Genomic DNA, 20,533 nt, shown 5'->3' on the forward strand with positions numbered 1-20,533 from the left:
GAGCTGCGGTTTGTTTAGCACACGGGTTGACGGCAGCCCGGAGGTCCATGCAGAAATGAGTAAATAGCATCACAAACACTTCTTATAAGATGACAAAACGCGAGTTTGGTTTCTAAAGTTGCTTTAAATGGCTGCTGGATCTCCAAGCTTTGGCTGCCCGTGGACCGGGGCACGCCGCTAGCGATCCAAAGGCCATGTTAAATCAGATTAGCACAACTCTTTCAAGCTCTTCACAGAAAAATGTCTTTGCACTGCAGCTATGTCCTGAATCAAGGAAGGGGGCACGGAGGTTGCGCTGGCAATGTTGGTACAGCAGCTCCGAAGAGCTCCAGCCTACAACACGTTGGTACAGCAGCTACCTACTGTACACGTTGGTACAGTACCTACGACGTTGGTACAGCAGCTCCCAAGAGCTCCAGCCTACAACTCCTCCAACGCAGGGACTGGAACAGCAACACATGCTAGTGGATTGAATTTTAAGGCCTAAAAACTGTTTCTGACACAGATTTTTACACATCCAGCCTATGCCATGACAGAGGTAGGCCTTCGGTTGGCCTTATTGTACTGACACCGCGCCTTTCCCTCGGCTGCTGCGTTCCCAGCCAGGAGGTTAAAGGATCATAAAAAGTGCAATTAATCAACCCCTTCCTTTCCCTACGAGAGATAATCCGCATGCCCCCTCCCACGAAGCTGACCCCAGAGACGCCCTTTCTCCACGGCAGCTTCATCCAGAGATGATTAGGTTTAAATGCCAAGAACCCCCCCGCCCCTCCCCACCCCCTGAGGTCACCAGCACGCAAAACTCCCGGCTAAAAATTGTCACAGCGTATTCCAACGACATTCATAAAATTCAGCACTTGGGATAAAAACCTGTCAGTGCTGGTCACCTCTCCCAGTTGCTGCTCCTTCCATCTACAGTTCACATCACGCACCCAGTGTCACCCTCTCCTGACAAGCAGCAGACGTGGGAGTAGTTGTCGAACAGTTTGACTAAAAGGATTCACAGCAGTTTCTCAGAAACCGCAGTAATTGCTTTTGTTTTTCTGGAAAGTAGTTGTAAATAAAACTATATCCTGTAGTAATTGCACTAATAAAAACATGAAGTCTAAAATTAACGTTAAAGAACTGTAGCTGTCAGACCAACAATATCATGCTTAAGAAAAAACCTGATCAAGATGTCTAAGCATTTGATTCGGCTGTTACACTAGTGAAATCTGAAATGTTCAGACAAAAAAAATAGCAAGAGACTATAGTCAAGATAGCTTCCATTTTCAGTTAGTTTAAAATAGCCGAAAACTTAAATTTTTCTAACTGCTAATTGTATACACTGTGAGTCTCATGCAGATTAATAAAACTTATTCAAAATCTAAATGTATCTTTAATAAAAAAGTGTTCAGAAATGACATTTCTAAGTTGTAGAGAAAGCAATTAGCATCATAGCTACCTGTTCAAACCTATATTAAGGACTACAGAATTTCATTTACACTTTTGCATGAAACTGCCTTTTCTTCTGCAATTTTAGCTACAAGTAGTGAAGATCCTAATTTGTTTTTCCTGGGGAGAAATAACAAGTTCTCGATCCTGCACCTGTCCTCCCTGGAATGTGGGTGAATGACAAGCGACGGCCTCACACGGCTGACTCGCTCTCCAGCTCCGACACGGCAGCTCCTTTGCGCGTGAGCTTCAGCACCGTCGGCTTCTCCGCACTCGTGCCGTTGCCCTCGCTTGTCTCTGGAGGACCTAGTCCTTTCTGTTCTTCCTTTGGCTCTTCATTGACTTCGGGGTAAATCACCAAGAAGGTAGCTGTCAAAAAACCCAGGAAGGATCCCACCGAAGCCACCATGGGAATGACTCTGACTGTGCCAACTGCGTCCACCACACCACCAAGCGCAGAGGCCACGAGGATCTGGGAGATGTAAACCTGACAGGACAGAATAGCGCAGTCTATGCCAAACCCTCGCTTTGAGTTCCCGGGGCTGTGGTGAATGTACTGGAAAAAGACAAGAAACGTGTTAGGAGGTGAAACAACAGATGAAATCAAATATTTAAACACTAGAGTTTTCCTCGAATTTCCCAGCCACGTGGTCAACCTTACACCATCCTTGTGCATCACACAGACTATACAAGTTCAGAGCAACACCCTCCTTATCTACTTACCAACGGCCTCTTCATCTTACACCAAGAGGCAGATATTTACTGGGGCACTCCTAGGAGGAACTGGCTCCAAGATTAGGTTTTGTACAACAAATGTACATGAAACAGTTGGTGGAAATTATTTTTATGATTATAAAAAGGAATCTCCCTCCAAATCCTAATGCAGAAATATGTTAAAATAAATGACCCTCCTGAAATTTGGAATCCAAATGGAACAGTGCTAAAAAGTGGAAAGTAAATCTGTCCTTGCTTCCAGCATAGTTTGCCTCATGCCTCCCCAGACATATAGCTGCATTTCCAAACTCACCTCAACATCTAAGACTGCGAAGAACCTGAGTAACGCTAACTTAACACATCAGAAACAGTAGTAACAACTACAGAATAAATACTCCAATAATTATTTAATCTCTCTGGATCTACCATATGCACCCAAATCCTTTTACACCTCAGCACAGGGTAAAGCAATCATGACCCCACTGAGCCAACTTGAGGCTAATATCATGTGATGTAAGTGGCAGCTCTTGCTATTTACTATCAAGGACTATGTGCTTTGGCACGCATCCCAACAGATCAGGTATGTCAAATAACAGGATTTAATAAATTCCTTTTGCCACTGTGATCTTCACAGAAATGTGAATGCTCTGCCTTGATTAAAAGACTCAAAATATTCCACGTACCTGTTTGATTTCATGGTATTGTCCCAAAAGCGCATAGGGGCAGTAGGAGATACTCATAGAGACTATTCCCATAGTGCTGATCATTATCATGGTGACGTACACGTTGGGGAACATAGCCATCACTGCAGTGCCAAGGGAAAAACCCAGCGTGCCCAGGATGTAGATCACTTTTATACTAAGGTCATAGTTGTCCAAATATTTCTGCAACAAGGCTGCAGAGATCAAGAAGAAAACATCAATATCAGTTTACTTGGTGAAGTTTTTGACATGGCCGCCACAGCTCGATACGCTGGTTAGGACTCAGACGCTCATGGCATATTTAGCTTGTCTTAGCAGCATACTCAGCCCTCGTTGGGAAAAGGACATATTGCTGCTTCAGAAACTGGGGAGCAAATGAGCTCAGAGACTTGCCTAAACCATCTTACAAGTCTGAGGAAACCATCTTACAAGTCTGAAGCAGAACAAAATGCTTTGAGACTCAAATATATCATGGTCCACTGAGTCCATTCATTAATTTTACCTATTTATTAACTCGATCAATACAGGTACACTCTGAGCACAGAGGAGATGCTGTTTCTAACGCGAGCACCATTTGCTAGACAAAGTGATCAGATAATTTGATGTTCACATTTCAGTTCGTGCCTGCACACGTTCTGCAAAAGGGAGAACTGTTCACTGGCCCAGGTTGCCCAGAGAAGCTGTGGCTGCCCCCTCCCTGGCAGTGTTCAAGGCCAGGTTGGATGGGGCTTTGAGCAACCTGGTCTAGTGGAAGGTGTCCGTGCCCGTGGCAGGGGGTTGGAACTACATGATCTTTAAGGTCCCTTCCAACCCAAACCATTCTGTGATTCGATGATTCTATGAATTGAAGTTTGGCAAAAGCTCTTAATTCCAGAGTCTGTATTCCGAGCCTAAATTGTCTGTAGTTGGTTTATCTGTTATTAGAGAGCACGAAAGACTTCCAGAAAATACATAATTTTGTTTTTATAAGCAGTCTTTGCAAACACCCTCTCACATATGCCTGAATTTTCTAAGAAGCACAATTTTAGTTTCCTAATGAGTAGCTAAATGCCATTCAATATCACAGAATCACAGAATCAATCAGGTTGAAAGAGACCTCTGGGATCATCGAGTCCAACCGTTGCCCTGACACCACCATCTCAACTAGACCATGGCACTAGTCTTTTCGTAAACACATCCAGAGATGGTGACTCCACCACCTCCCTGGGCAGCCCATTCCAATGTCTAATGACCCTTGCTGAGAAGAAATGCTTCCTAATATCTAACCTGAACCTCCCCTGGTGAACCTTGAGGCTATGTCCTCTTGTCCTATCGCTAGTTGCCCGGGAGAAGAGGCCAACTCCCACTCCACTACAACCTCCCTTCAGGTAGTTGTAGACTGCAATAAGGTCACCTCTGAGCCTCCTCTTCTCCAGGCTAAACAACCCCAGCTCCCTCAGCCGTTCCTTGTAGGACAGACCCTCCAGACCCTTCACCAGCTTGGTCACCCTCCTCTGGACTCGCTCCAACACCTCAACATCTTTCTTGAAGCGCTGGGCCCACAACTGGACACAGTACTCAAGGTGCGGCCTCACCAGTGCCGAGTACAGAGGGACGATCACTTCCCTAGACCGGCTGGCTACACTATTCCTAATAGAGACCAGGATGCCATTGGCCTTCTTGGCCACCTGGGCACACTGCTGGCTCATGTTTAGCCGGCTGTCGATCAGCACCCCCAGGTCTCTTTCTGCCGGGCCACTTTCTAACCACTCTTCCCCCAGCCTGATCATGCAGAGCCTCTTACCTGAACAAACGGCAGCAGTAGCAGCATAAATCACCAGTCCCCAGCAGCCCATCTGAACTCCAGCATTATAGGCGTGTAACTCAGTTGAATTAGAAGGGGCCTACAACAAACACAAAACTGTTTTCTTACAACGAGCACATCTCAGAAATGAGTAACTATAAGCAGGTCTGCCAATGGTAACTGGTCTCTTACCTTTGGATCGCCCTGAAAGATGACCTGTCCCATGAAATCTGTATAGAACACAGCTTCAGCAATGATCGAAAACCAAGTTAAGAGGTGACAGACACACAGTCTCAGCAGTTCCTTTGGCATCTTTAGCATCGACAACCACAAGAGTCTGACAGTGGTTTCAGTTTCCCCCTCTTCGCTCTCAGTGTCTCCACTTGAATTTGTGGTGCCGCTCTGATTCCTGTGTCTGTACCGCTGTCGCTGCCGCTTCTGCATGTCGTAGATATCATTCATGCTGCGTGAGGACTTTATCAAGACGATGGCATTGGCCCGACGAAAGCGGTAGCGGTGAGAGCCTATTTTGCCATAGTACGAGAAGGTGTAAGATGGCTGACGGTAGAACATGTGCCTCCGCCGTCGCATGGAGTTTGACGTACTAGATTGCTTCATGCCTATTCTAGCGTGTCCATTGAGGAACTCTTTTGGTAGGGAGCCATTCATGTTTGGGACTTTATCTTCATTTAAGCGATTATCAAGCAACATTTCTTCCTCTTTCTCATTGTCCCTGAGGAAAACAGACAGGTGGTTGAGTTTGGACTTTATGATCTCTTGGCTTGTGTTGTGGGGAGTGTTTGGATATGAAGCATCCTGAAAAATTGAGGGTTCGATGTCATGCAGAAAAAGCAGCTCCGATTCAATTTCCAACGTAGCATCGGGCATGTGCAGAACTGAGTCACTCTTACTTCTTACAATGTTCACCTCAAGGAACTCCATATTGAGATCATGCTCTGACTGAACCTCATCATGGAACATAGAGGCTCCATACGGCTCTTCCTCACTAATTATGTTCAGTCGATTCACAGGGGGGAGACTACCACTGAATTTGACACTGGAAAGTGTGTCTCCTTCATCATCAGTCCTGTCCTGCTGAGGGTTATATTGCTCTTCTTCAATGCTAAAAAGGTGGAGAGCAACGGAGACAGAGAAAATAATGGCTGCAAAGAAGAAAAGGACTTGCTCTTGAGATTTAAAAATACTACCCAAGAAGGTCTGTGTCCAGTCCAGCCCTCCTAACATATAACCGATTGCTCCTCCAAGACCTGTGGAAGAGAAAAAACAAGTGAGTTCAGGAAAAATCAATTCAGTCACAACTTGGTCATCAGGAAGACTTGACAGCTGCCAAAAACATATCAACTAACTCCATACCAGCTGAAAACGCATGGATGTTAAGGGCCATGTCTTGTTCTTCACTGTCCACCACATCCAACAAGTAGGCCCGAATTGGCCCTTCTGTTGCATCAGCGCAAAAGTCCAACACCACAACACCAAGCACCGTGAGAACTATACCAATGGGCTGCTTGTCTGGGACATCACCAATAGCCAGACCTGAGGAAAAACGGAAGAGGAATCTGAGCATGTCATTCAAAAAGGGAAAAATATTAAGAGCAAGTTTAAATCCTTAAGAGAAAGGTGGCCAACACACTCACTGGAAACATTCCTTTACAGATTAAAACTGCAATTTCAACTCTTTGGCACAGCTTCATGGAAGGTCTGGGACAGAATATTATGTTTTAAAATTTTTCGGACTGACATTTATTTTTCAAAATGTTATGTTTAAAGTATCTCAAACCTTTGAGAGCATTAGGTACTATTTCACGTTCCTCGCTTGTATTTTCCTTCACATGCTGAAGGCTGTTTTTATAAAAGACAGCCATGGTGAGAGAGGAGAGCATCCAAACCTAAATTGTCATACCTCAGATCCATCAGTTACAAACACGGGTAACTGCACTGCGGACAGCATTCCTGACACGGTGCCTAACACGTCACGGCCGCAGCACGACAGGATAAAGTGAAATTTAACCGCCTCACCTCTCTCTTTGCTTTTCTTAAACATTCCTATTTTCTAGATCACTTTTATAAGCAAAACTTTTAAGGATGAAGAAACATGAAGGTATTTTGCATTGCAAAAAGCATCAGTCAGCTTCTGTTGATAGCATGGGATGAAATGCTTTTTGTCTACACAGTAGGAAGGTAGCGTTAGTATACAGCTGGAGAACTTTTCATTAAATGAGCCATTGACAAAAGCATGAATTACTTGAATCAGAGAGATTTAAACATTACACATGCAAGATTCTGATAAAACCATTAGTGCAACTGATGAAAATGACTGTGGAAAGAGATGAACTGGCTAAGCCACCAAAAATCATCTAAATCTCAAGTGCTATGATTCCTGCATATTCAGTCCTCATTTATAACAAGTCTTCTGAATGATAAAGAAGTTTGTACATGTTCCACGCTCGGCTGAACCTTACAGCAGAAAACACCAGCGGTGTCAGTGCTTTAGATTTGTTGGAAACCTGAAGAGTGTGTACAGCGGAGACAACAAGAGTTGAATTAAGATCTACACACAGCTGTTCTCCTGGGACATGGTCATATTATTATTAGGATTGGAGACCTCTTTTTTACACAGAATCCCAGCCTGGTTGGGGTTGGAAGGGACCTCTGGAGATCATCCAGTCCAACTCCCTGCCAAAGCAGGTTTCCCTAGAGCACATTGCAAAGGGTTGCGTCCAGGCAGGTTTTGAATATCTCCAGAGAAGGAGACTCCACATCCTCCCTGGGCAGCCTGTTCCAGTGTTCTGGCACCCTCAAAGTCAAGAAGTCTTTCCTCACGTTCAGACGGAACTTCCCATGTTTTAGTTTGTGCCCATTGCCCCTTGTCCTGTCACTGGGCACCACTGAGAAGAGTCTGGCCCCATCCTCTTGACACCCACCCCTAAAGTATTTGTAAGCATTGATAAGATCCCCCCTCAGTCTGCTCTTCTTCAGGCTAAACAGACCCAGCTCCCTCAGCCTCTCCTCATAAGAGAGATGCTCCAGTCCTCTGATCACCTTTGTACCCCTCCACTGGACTCTCTCCAGTAGTTCCTTGTCTTTCTTGAACTGGGGGGCCCAGAACTGCACACAGGTACACCAGGTGTGGCCTCACCAGGGCTGTGTAGGGGGGAGGAGAACCTCCCTCGACCTGCTGGCCACACTCTTCCTAATGCACCCCAGGACACCATTGGCCTTCTTGGCCCCAGGGGCACATTGTTGGCTCATGGGGAACTGCTTGTCCACCAGGACTCCCAGGTCCTTCTCTGCAGAGCTCCTTTCCAGCAGGTCAACCCCCAGCCTGTACTGGTGCATGGGGTTATTCCTCCCTAGGTGCAGGACCCTGCACTTGCCTTTGTTGAACTTCATGAGGTTCCTCTCATGCTCTCCCTTTAGCATGCTCTTGTGCTCCTTATTCCCCTCCCGATGACTCCTATTGCTAGAGGCCAGGTTATGAAAAAGGGTATGGTATGATGACCACCTCAGTTTTTGCAGCATCTCCTGTAGCCCCAAATTGAAATTAGGATTTCAAGTTACTGGAGACTAACGACAGGAAAGTGTGAACATAAAATGGGAAGAAGACAGACAACGAAAGCACACAGGGTCCATCTAGAAGAAAATCTGGTTACATATTGAGGCCTTTTCCTGCAAACCGCTAGACACCTCCGTCTGTGGGAGACTGGTAAGCGGTGCCTTTTCTCTCTGAAAAGTGACACAAGCCACCAACGCAAAAAGTTCAATTAAAGAGACACTAACATTGCTTTACCACACTGTGCATCTGCTCTACATAGTAGCTCAAGTGCTGTCTTACGCTGATGTCAATTGAATGTTAGTGGCAAATCTCTATCTTCTAGTATGGAACAGGTCTAGGGAAGACCATGGAACAGCTCTCACTTCAGTTCGGTTCGCTCCAGGCTCCCTTGGGAGAGGCACAGCAGTGTTTAAAGTGCTTTTCAGAAGAGGGTTTTCGTTCAAAATCTACCACAACCACATCCCAGGAACGGATGCCTAAAGCATACAGCTCACTTTTGGGGTGCATTGAAACCACCTCTGTGTTTTAAAGAAGTTTCGTTGCACAAAAGTACCACTGGAGTATCTGGAAAGCACGGGTTTTCTAGAAAGCTACGCAACAGACTGTATCACTGTGCAACAAAGAATTATGACAAAAATCGAAGACAGTATTTTGTGCTGATTTATTAGAAGGTGAGATACTTCAAAATAAGCCTATGAACTCCATATGAGGTTTGCTTGCCACTATCAATGGCTACTGGCCTAAACCACTGTGTGGAAGTAAGAGCTTATCTTGTAAGAGGGCTGCAGTCTAACACCTTGCATACATCTGGAGGAGAAGGAATAAGTCTTGGAGGAGAAGGAATAAGCCTCGGAGACACAACAACAAAGTGCAATTGATGCCATATGATAGCAATTCCAATAATTAATTATTTATTGCTTGGGTAAATTAAAAAAGCATAAGTTAAAGGTCATTCATCTGAACAGTTTGTCCACTGCAGTTTGCAGAAAATTGAAACCCATCATATGGCACCCCAGTCTGGGTTTAAAAAGCTAACATGCTGAGCCAAGGTAATGTTCCACTCATTTCCCTCAATTAGTAGAACTTTTTCACAATAGAGCTGCATCTAACCCAAAAAAAAGAGAGCCAAGAGGATATTATTAGGTGCTAAGTTCCTTTCATTTGCATCAGTACAACCATGATGTAAACATTTCCCCAAATGTACTTGCTGTCACCTCTCCTACACTAAATTTACAAAGAGATTGTAGATTGCAGATTGTAGATTAAGTTCGGTAGTAAACTATGTTCAAGGGAAACTATTTTTACCAGCTTTGATGGGGGCTCAGGAAAAATTATTTTCCCACATAGTTTTTGATAAACAAATATTAACTGTGTTCTGGACTTTTTCAATACCAGGTCTAAGAAAAGCACAAGAAAAAGTGAAAAGATAATTTTTGAAATAATGCTGGAAACAGGATGTGTTGCCAGATATGCATTAAAGGGAAAATGGATCACAACAGGAAACATTTCCCTGTGAACAGGTTGCTACAATTTTCCCATGTCAAGGATCGACCAAATTCGTCTCAGCAACTGCAAACATTACACTGGTAACCATTGTATTAGTAACACCGTATTACCAGTTACAGCTATGATTGCACAGTACTTAGCACAGCACTGTAACCTTCGAATAAGAATAAAAACATGCAAGATGGACAGCTCAAATGCAGAGTTGCAGAGATTTCTACTGACTTTTACACTAAATGTTAAGTTAAATCAACTGCATATCATTATCTTTACTTCCTACATAAAAATCTTAAAGCAGATACATCAGCAGGAGATACACGCAGGTGTATCCTCGTTATTTACCTATAACAGAGCCATTAAGGAAAAGTGCAACTCCAAAGAGGACACCAATGCAGAGAGCAAGAATAAAAGGCCGCCGGCGGCCCCAGCTCAGCGTGCAGCGGTCACTGGCCGAACCTATAAGCGGAGTGAAGATCAAGCCCAGGATAGGGCTAAGGAACCAGGTGAGGCTGTAGTATTGTTCAGGAAGACCTAAAACAAAGACAAAAATGATTGAAAGGTTACGTGGTACACACCAAACGTTTCACTTTATACATGAAGTTTTGTTATACCTTTGAAAACTGTAAATTGACCAGTAATTTACCTGCAGTGAATTCCCTCCCAGATGAACAACTCGGTTAAGATTTCGTATCAATGGTTAAACAAACAGCTAAGGAAAGCACAGATCTTATACCTTTGTAATACCTAGGCAATAAGAAGGTAATGACAGGTATATTTAAGCTACTGAAATAAAAGTTAAAAAAAAAAAAAATATATATCTAAGAGTGGAATCACTAGTCTAGATTAGTTACTGCTGTCCAAAAAAATCACACTTTTGCTGGAGTCACCATCTCTGGATGTGTTTAAGAAAAGACTGGACATGGCACTTAGTGCCATGGTCTAGTTGACAGGGTGGTGTTAGGGCAACGGTTGGACTCGATGATCCCAGAGGGCTCTTCCAACCTGGTTGATTCTGTGATTCTGTGATTGTGCTGAGCATGACGAGTTTTTTTTTGACGGGAGTTGGTGGGGACGGCCTCTTTGTTGCATCCTCTACCCATTTGTGGACTATAAAAACAAAGATCTTTGAGATGCTTGGAAAACTCCCTGGTTGTCATATACACATATCCCCTTCTCAGCGAAAGTTTTAACATTAAACATGAGGTGAACATAATAGTGGTACTGTTCATCAAAGAGCACCACCATAAAGAGTTATTAAAGATTTAATGGTCTGAGAATGATGGACAGAATTTGACTGTAATATCACAGAATCACAGAACAGTTGGGGTTAGAAGGGACCTCCGGAGATCATCTAGTCCAACCCCCTGCCAAAGCAGGGTCACCCAGAGCACTTTGCACAGGGTCACGTCCAGGCAGGTTTTGAATATCTCCAGAGAAGGAGACTCCACAGCCTCCCTGGGCAGCCTGTTCCAGTGCTCTGGCACCCTCAAAGTCAAGAAGTTTTTTCTTATATTTAGATGGAACTTCCCATGTTTCAGTTTGTGCCCGTTGCCCCTTGTCCTGTCACTGGGCACCACTGAGAAGAGTCTGGCCCCATCCTCTTGACACCTGCCCCTAAAGTATTTCTAAGTATATGAAATGTCCCATTTCTAAGCACAAAAATGTTTACTTATAAAATTGAACAACGGACAATTTTATTGAACAAAGAAAAAGCAATTATTCCTTAATCTCTAGAGAAATCTAAGGAGGCTTGCTTCTCTCTAGTATCCTGGCTTTTTTTTTTCAGAACTGAGGTGCCTATTCATAGGATCAAATGGAAACAAATGGGATTTATTATGTAATATTTACCTAGAGAAAAAAAGCCCCACAACTTGTTACAAATAATAATTTCTGGAGAAGGAAAGAAACCCCCAAAGCCCTGCTTTACACCTCTCCAGCATGGAGAGCAATGGCCTGCAGATGGCATGCTGGCCCAGAAGAACAGCTACACTCAGGTCCTTTGAGATCTGTCTCCCTCTCAGCTGATCAGCACAGGGCAGGTAACCACTTCGACATGTTTCCTAGCAAGGCATTAAGAACAAAACAATCATTTTCTTGCAGTCCAACTGATGCCAAGACTGAAAACTCAGTGTCTTTGCCCTAGGAAGGAAAACCGTTTATTATTCAAAACCACAAATCATGAGTGTGAGTAGTATTTGACCTTTGCTGGCGAGATCAACCTGTACCTCATGCTCCCCATTCAACGTGCTGAGGCATCCAGGACCAAGCAGGATTCTACCAATCCCTGCCCAAAATAGCCTATGCTGCAAATTTGTAAGTCTAATCATCTACTGTTTAAAGTGCCATCAAATCCTGACTAACGATGCTGACTTCTTCCATGAGATAAACCACGTTTTCCCAAGACTGCGACACACTCTACAGTGATGCAGAAATTGTATTATAGGAAAATAAGCTGTATTTTGACATAAACACACAATTTCATCATCAGGATTCAAAATCCAGGTCTGAGGCCAAGGTCTATGTGATTTGACTCAGCTTCGGCTAACAAACAAACAGTGACATCTGCCTTGATGAGCACAGTTATTAGAAGAGACTTGCCTTTTCTGAACCAATAGACCTGCGCTTTTGGACCAAACGTGCCCTGAGCACCCTGCCCATGCGGGATGGGGATAGTGTCATGGTTTAGCCATCTTTCCTTGCCACAGGCAGCTGTACTGGAGGCCAATACTCCATAGCGGCACTTAGAATCATAGAATGGTTTGGGTTGGAAGGGACCTTAAAGATCATCTAGTTCCAACCCCCCTGCCATGGGCAGGGACACCTTCCACTAGACCAGGCTGCTCAAAGCCCCATCCAACCTGGCCTTAAACACTGCCAGGGAGGGGGCAGTCACAACTTCTCTGGGCAGCCCGGTCCAGTGTCTCACCACCCTCACAGGAAAGAATTTCTTCCTAATATCTAATCTAACTCTCCTCTCTTTCAGTTTAAAACCATTACCCCTCATCCTGTCACTACACGCTCTTGTAAAAAGTCCCTCTCCTGCTTTCCTGTAGCCCCTTCGGGTACTGGAAGGCTGCTAGAAGGTCTCCCTGGAGCCTTCTCTTCTCCAGGCTGAACAGCCCCAACTCTCTCAGCCTGGTCTTCATAGATGAGGTGCTCCAGCCCTCTCATCATCTTTATGGTTCAATACTTACCAAGTAACTATTGACTCCTTTTGCGGTAGGTTTTAGATCTCTAGGAAAGGGCTGTGTTTGTGCAGATGGCACCTTGTTCACATCACGGTTCAAATCACTGCCTCTTGCTTAGCTTTTCCAACTGCTTGGTGACGTCTGAGCTGACACGGAAGTTTTAGCTGAGATACACTTAGCAGGAAACACTAGGATTGGTTGGTGGGGGCATATTAGGTTTAAAGCTCTTGTTCAGGAAACCACCGTTCCTCCAGATCCCAACCCGCAGTTGCACCACCCAGCTTCTCTTAATGAGCACTATCCTAATCATAGCTGCAAGTCAGGAAGCAATCCAAATAAAAGTGCAGAGAAAACCTACATCTCTCTGTGGTTTGAACATACATTTTAACTTCACTGAGTTCAACAGCCTCCCCAAGCAAGCAGGTTCAGGCATGGTGTGTTTAACTGGCACCTCACCTCCTCTAGGACACTAACGCTTATCAACACCTGAGCTGGCATACAGATGGGGCAGGGGGTCTGCTTAAAAAAAATTAATGATGGGAAAGAGGAAACATTTAGTTCAAGGCACGCAAAAGTAAATCGTAGGCAGGTTACGATTCATTCAGGGTGAATGATTTTTCTGCAGGACACGGAAGAAATGGCAAAGTGTAAATACTCATCCCATTTCGCCTCCGCAGAGCCATCCCGTTGAGCAGCAGTTATGCATCAGAGGTTACTACTGAGCGACGCCAAGTCACTGCAGAAAGTCCGTTTTAAACAAAGTTAGAAGCTACAGCTTAACCACTGTCATTGCTCTTTATTGTAGTGATCACCAACATCTGAAATAATTTGATGTCATATCACTGCAAGAGGGCTGTACGTTGAGAACAGAAGTTTCTTTTCTGAATTATGTTGTGACTTGTGAATTATGAGCTGGGACATCTCAGTCGAGCTCATCCATCAGTAAACACTTGAGAGTCGTTGGGAAGGTTTTGCAGTAAATCATTCAGTTGCTTTAAACAAACGCAGAGGATGAAGGGTAGGAAGGGCTCCGTTACCAGCGTTACAAGCACCATCCTATCTTACATGAATAAACAACCTTAAACAGATAGATGTTAAGTAAAATGGACACAATTAAGAGACTCTCTTTCAATATTCTGACGTGCATTGAGACAACCACCTTGTTTTAATGGAGACTATGAGGAGAAACAACGAGGACACGCTAGTATAGCGTAGACAAGCGATAGGAGTGTGTATCCAGGGTCACTGTGGGCTTGCACAGCTCACGTCCCTCTGTCCTTGTGGCCACCACTTTGGCTGTCTCCAGTCTACAACGGCACTTCTCTGTGATGTATACAAATTTTAACCAAAAAAAGCTCTGGAAACACTTAATCCATTCGAAACGATGATTCAAAGTGACTTTTGCAGAGAATTAAAACCTGTTTACAAATATTTTTCCATCAACTGTAAAAACTGCACATTTCTAAATTGGAAAGATAGAGGGTTTTTATGCGTTACAGCCACAGTTAACCAACTGTCATAAAAATGCCCTAAGATTATCAAAACCCAGTGATTTTTACTGCCAGCATTACTTTGACTTCAGTACTTTCAAGGTCAACTTTGCATTCAATAACTGAAAATCAGATTAAGGCCTGCATTCTGGTTTGATTTTACAGGCCAGTGAAAGAAAGGAAAAAAGGTTTTTTACCCAACCTCTGTTACATGCCTACAATTAGGGAGTCTTATCTTTCAATGTATGAGTCAGAGGAGTGAGATTAAAATGCTTTCTTGAGAAGGCTTTCTTTTCCCTGATTGAAAAGGGTGATCTTCCTAACATCTAAGTATTACAAATAAAAGTCTAAATCCAAATATTTACACTGAAAATGGCTTACTTTGCAAAATACATGAACTTCAATGACTTCAGAATGGAGCTAGGGATGTAGCTTTTATGGAAGGGTAAAAAGGACACTTAAAAAACCAAGAACATTATGTTTGGAGATCCTTCTTTAGACAAACCACTTGGAGTTTTTTTTATTGAACTACTCTTTAGCAGCCGAAGTATCTGTCTTTAGTAAAAGAGGCCACGATAAAAATCTATACAAGAACTAATAGCCCCATGCCAAGAAAAATGGAAGAATTTCTGAAAAGCTTTCAGTGCTCCTCCAAGTAAACAGGAAAGGGATAACTTTCAAGTAAAACACAAGCCATTCCCACAGATTGTATAATGGTAGGAACCACCAACATAAGCACAATCTGCTTTTTCTCTTGCTGGAGAAGTCATGCCATAGGACTACCTCCGTAACCTAAGTGACAGGGCTCTTATAAATTGCATTCCAAGTGTAAGCTAGCAGTTTATAACATCATCACCTGTGTTTTATATACAGTTATGCTGAATTCAAAAGGATTATAATTTCTTAAGTGTACGACTTTCTTTGTCATAAGTAAGTAAACAGCGATATCATCACATTAGAATTTAGAGTTAGAATTAGAATTGCAAGTCTAAAGAAGGGCAACGAAGGTGGTGAAGGGTCTGGAGCACAAGTCTTATGAGGAGCAGCTGAGGGAACTGGGGTTGTTTAGTCTGGAGAAAAGGAGACTGAGGGGAGACCTCATTGCTCTCTACAACTACCTGAAAGGAGGTTGTAGCGAGGCGCGTGTTAATCTCTTCTCTCAGGCAACAAGTGACAGACGAGAGGAAACAGTCTCAAGTTGTGCCAGGGAAGGTTTAGATTGGATATCAGGAACAATTTCTTCCCCCAAAGGGTTATCAAGCAGTGGAACAGGCTGCCCAGGGAAGTGGTGGAGTCACCATCCCTGGAGGTATTTAGAAGATGAGTAGATGTGGTGCTTAGGGACATGGTTTAGTGGTGGACTTGGCAGTGCTGGGTTAATGGTTGGGCTTGATGATCTTAAAGGTCCTTTCCAACCAAAACGATTCTATGATTTAGTTGGTTACTCAAGTGGAAAACTACTGAGTGGAGTTAGAGAAGATTCCCGGTGGGAAGCTGGTGCACATGCAAGCTAAAATAAAACAGCACAGGAAAAATTAATTTGCTGGTGGGAGAATTCCCTCCTGAACCTGTCTGATGGACAGCAGACTCCTCACCTGAACAACGTATGGGCAGGCAAACAGAGCAATCATTTTAGCAATGAGTAGTAAAGTTAGTTACCCAAAGCTCCTTTTGCGTTTGCTTTCTATATCTTAAAGTTGAGATGTGTTATTGATAAGCTGTAGTCTACCCAGTGAACCAAAACTCTGTGAGACAACAGTTCCGGTGCCTAGAAGAGTCTTCTCTCTGTACAGATTTAGTTGTCACCTCTGATGTCTGCACTCAGCACTGTTGCTGGACAGTCAGAATTCTGTAAAGCTCATGGCCATGTTCTACCATGGGTCTTCCAGGAAAGAGCTTTCTGAGGCACTGAGCACTACCTCCAATGTCCCATGAGGCAAGACTTTAAAACATACCTTGTAGATGTTGTTCTTAAAATTCATGCTTCATACTGGCAGAGCCTACAGGACCTTCATAATTTCAACAGGTTTGCTTTAGTGCTAGACATTTTCATATAATAGAGAAAGTTCCAGACAGACGAGGAGAACTCAAACCCCAAAATACATTTTTCCCTTAAAAGAGGCTGTTCTGGTTTTAGTATCTTGAATGTCTGCATACATGATATGCATATTTAGGTTGGCGTGCATGATTTGGCAGTAGAAGCAAAATAAATAAGACTGCAAATTCACAGAATCAATCAATCAGGTTGGAAGAGCCCTCTGGGATCATCGAGTCCAACCATTGCCCTGATACCATCATGTCAACTTGACCATGGCACTAAGTGCCATGTCCACTCTTTTCTTAAACACATCCAGAGATGGTGACTCCACCACCTCCCTGGGCAGCCCGTAATTCAAATACTTAAGAGAGAGTGTGTATATATGTGTGTGTGTATATATATAAAATACAAGCCTTCCAGATGTTTGCTGCCTCACAAAAAGAATGAGCTCCAGTAACAAAACTTTATAGAAATTTTGTCTGTTAAGAGCACCAGGCAGTCAAAGAAGACAATTACATAGCCTAATGGTTCCTTTCTCTGTATTTATATGCTGCTATACCTACACAACTTGACCATATTTTAAAACGGGAAGACAGCTAAGAAGGCATCCAAGCCAGGACATGGAGACAAAGATCAGAAATGAAGAGATAAAGGGAATATTTTGACACCAAGCAGTTCCTTCCGATACCCCCATCTAATGGCAAGGACTCGGATGCAGCGTGTATTTTAAATAAACTTGGCTACGGTGATGGGCCTGGCGAGCAGCCCTGCAGCATCCAGTCTCTGATGTGCAGAACAGATGTACGGATGACGGCTTTGACTAGATTTCCAGGCAGTAGCGCACAGCAAGCTTGTCGTCCCTATGACTGCCTCACCACAACGTCTTACAGCCAAGTGTAAAACATCCCAACCGCTGAGAGCTGGTATATCCACCTGGAACAGGCTACAGCTAGGCTGGGACTGATTTCATATGGCCAAGAGAAGTATCACGCAGCAAATGCCTTTACCAAAGGCTGCTGAGACTCAAGTGCAGACTCAAAGGCCAAAGCAGCTGCATCCCATTAGCAGCTTAATGCTGTTCTTTTATTTTGTCTGTAATTTTCCACTGCCATGCTTGCCTTGCCAGGTAGCAGCTCTTAACAGTGAACCACCATCCGCCAACTTGGAAAAGTAACCTGGTGGCCTCTTGGGGGAGGAATAATCATAGAATCATAGAAGGGTCTGGGTTGGAACAGACCTTAAAGACCATCTAGTTCCAACCCCCTGCCATGGGCAGGGACACCTTCCACTAGACCAGGCTGCTCCAAGCCCCATCCAATCTGGCCTTGAACACTGCCAGGGAGGGGGCAGCCACAGCTTCTCTGGGCAACCTGGGCCAGTGTCTCACCACAGAATTGTCTTGGTTGGAAAGGACCTTTAAGATCATCAAGTCTAACGTTAGCCCAGCACTACCAAGTCCACCACTAAACCATGTCCCTAAGCACCACATCTACCCATCTTTTAAATTCCTCCAGGGATGGTGACACTACCACTTCCCTGGGCAGCCTCTTGCAATGATTGATCACCCTTTCAGTGAAGAAATTGTTCCTGATATCCAATCTAAACCTCCCCTGGTGCAACTTGAGGCCATTTCCTCTCGTTCTATCGCTTGTTACCTGGGAGAAGAGACTGACACCCTCCTCACTACAACCTCCTTCCACCACCTTCACAGTCAAGAATTTCTTCTTAATATTTGATCTAAATCTCCCCTCTTTCAGTTTAAAACCATTCCCCCTCATCCTATCATTACATGCCCTTGTAAAAAGTCCCTCTCCCACTTTCCTGTAGCCCCTTCAGGTACTGGAAGGCTGCTAGAAGGTCTCCCTGGAGCCTTCTCTTCTCCAGGCTGAACAGCCCCAACTCTCTCAGCCTGTCTTCATAGCAGAGGTGCTCCAGCCCCCTGACCATCTTTGTGGCCCTCCTCTGGACTTGCTCCAGCAACTCCATGTCCTTCTTATGTTGGGGGCCCCAGAGCTGGACGCAGCACTGCAGGTGAGCTTCTCGTCAACCATCACCCCCCAAGTCATTCTCCTCAGGGCTGCTCTCAATCCATTCTCCAAATAACTGGAGAATTATTATTTAGCCTTTTACTGACAGCTAATCTGAGGAAACACCGAGGAAGGAAAAAACATATTGGATAAACAAGGTTAGTATTTGTGCCGTGAACTGAATCTGGAGCAAGTCACAAGGCAGACTCAGAAGTCTCATACAAATCAGTGAGAAAAAGAGCAAAACACAACAACAGCTTCTGTTAGCAGCGACGACTGCCACTGAGACCCTTGTAATATGGCATTTCCCAGCCAGCTACAAACAAACAGGACACTGGCTTCTAGTAAATAAGGGTTTGTTTTTTCCCAGACAAAAAAAAAGTGCCCAACAATAGTGGGACCAGCAGTGCTCACGGTTCACAGGAAATGCTCACTGTGTCACCACCAGTCTAAGGGCTGCGTGAGGTCACGACTTACATGGAAGAAAGATTAAGTCGCATGCAGCAGTTTCTATTCAAAACCTCTTTTTTGATAAGTTCTGTTGGGGGAAAAATAGTTCTTTATAAGCTTAACAATAAGATCTGATATGGGAATAGGATGCTAAGCTCCTATTTTCATTTGTCAGAAATCATCACCTAGAGACTTGTTTAAACTCTTAAAGTAAACACCATACAAATTTCTGAGCTAACAGAAGAAGCTGTCATGCCCTGCAAATACCTTGTATTCTGAAATATCATCCCTGTATAGAATAGTGCCTGAAAATATTTTACACTGATCTGTTTAAAATGCATTGCTTATACAATCTGCTTTGTTTAGGCTGTATATTTAAGGAGCGTAGCAAGCAAAACCTGTCAAAAAGCTGTGAAAAAGTTAGAACCCCAGTATCTGCTTTTCATCTTGTTACAACAGAATCATAGAAACCACCGCAAACTCGAGCATTTTAGCTTGGGAGTGTCTATATGAGGAACAGGGAGTTCAGAATGCAGCTGCAATCATTTAATAAATGCACCCCAATAGCCACTACCTTATACTTAAAAAAAAATTACAGTTGCCACACATTTGGGTCCCCCAGAGAAACTGCAAACAAGCTGCTTGCCTGTTTTGACAACTGTATCACCATGAAGCTTCAATCACAAATCCTTTTGCTTCTTGCTATCTCCCCTCAGATTTTAGGACTTCCAGTGGCTTTAGAGCTCGTGTGGGACTCTGAGCTGCCAAAAAACCCAAACCTGAGCCAATATATGTTGAACCAAAGCACTGGAATAGACTTGACTGGTGGTCTGAGCACTCTTGCAGTACAACCACCACTTGTACGTCGAGTTTATTGCACCCATGAGAAACCACCTTCTAACTTTCTGGATTGAAATAGGAACTCTGACCAACCAGGAAGGGATATGAAAAAGCACAGTAATTTCTCCTGGTGCCCATTACCATGATTTGAGCAGCTTCCAAATGTGGGAGTACATGCTTTTAAGAAGGAAATAATTTTAAGCACTACTTGATATCACAGTCTGATATCATATGAGAAGAGACAGCCTCTAGTTTGTGCCTCTGATGCTCAGTATCTTACGGCTGCTGGTGTGAGAAGAAATGAAGCCCAATGTCAGACTTCATTTTTATGTGAAAATTTTGCTCTTTATCAAATTACACCTGCCCAGCCTGTATGATAACGGTTTTAAACTGAAAGAGAGTAGATTTAGATTAGGTCTTTGGAAGAAATTCTTTCCTGCGAGGGTGGTGAGACACTGGCCCAGGTTGCCTAGAGAAGCTGTGGCTGCCCCCTCCCTGGCAGTGTTCAAGGCCAGGTTGGATGGGGCTTGGAGCAACCTGGTCTAGTGGAAGGTGTCCCTGCCCATGGCAGGGGGTTGGAACTAGATGGTCTTTAAGGTCTCTTCCAACCCAAACCATTCTGTGATTCTATGGTAAGACAACACTTTGCTCAAGCAAAGCGCTTGCTCAGAAGCCACTCTTAACAAGCTGCAAATTGCAGAACAATACTGGAGGAAAATTATACTGACCAGTATGTGTGATCCTTTTGGTTGCAAGCACGCAGGTGGAAGAACTCAGAACAAAATCGGTAC

At 43.9% G+C, this 20,533-nt stretch overlaps 1 protein-coding gene across 1 annotated transcript in view; it reads right to left on the reverse strand.

Moving 5' to 3' along the window:
• Nucleotides 1–786: 786 nt before the first annotated feature.
• SLC45A4 (solute carrier family 45 member 4) overlaps nt 787–20,533 on the reverse strand; it is a 73,716-nt gene continuing 53,969 nt past the window's right edge. Inside the window, exons 3-8 of the mRNA XM_068396524.1 lie at nt 10,052–10,240; nt 6,007–6,186; nt 4,825–5,900; nt 4,633–4,732; nt 2,832–3,043; nt 787–1,990 (exon numbers count right to left, since the gene is read on the reverse strand). Coding sequence (XP_068252625.1) covers nt 1,628–1,990; nt 2,832–3,043; nt 4,633–4,732; nt 4,825–5,900; nt 6,007–6,186; nt 10,052–10,240 — 2,120 coding nt within the window. The 3' untranslated portion in view covers nt 787–1,627. The remainder of the gene's footprint in view (nt 1,991–2,831; nt 3,044–4,632; nt 4,733–4,824; nt 5,901–6,006; nt 6,187–10,051; nt 10,241–20,533) is intronic.

Source organism: Nyctibius grandis, chromosome 3 (genome assembly GCF_013368605.1).
Source record: "Nyctibius grandis isolate bNycGra1 chromosome 3, bNycGra1.pri, whole genome shotgun sequence".
Classification (NCBI taxonomy): Eukaryota; Metazoa; Chordata; class Aves; order Nyctibiiformes; family Nyctibiidae; genus Nyctibius; species Nyctibius grandis.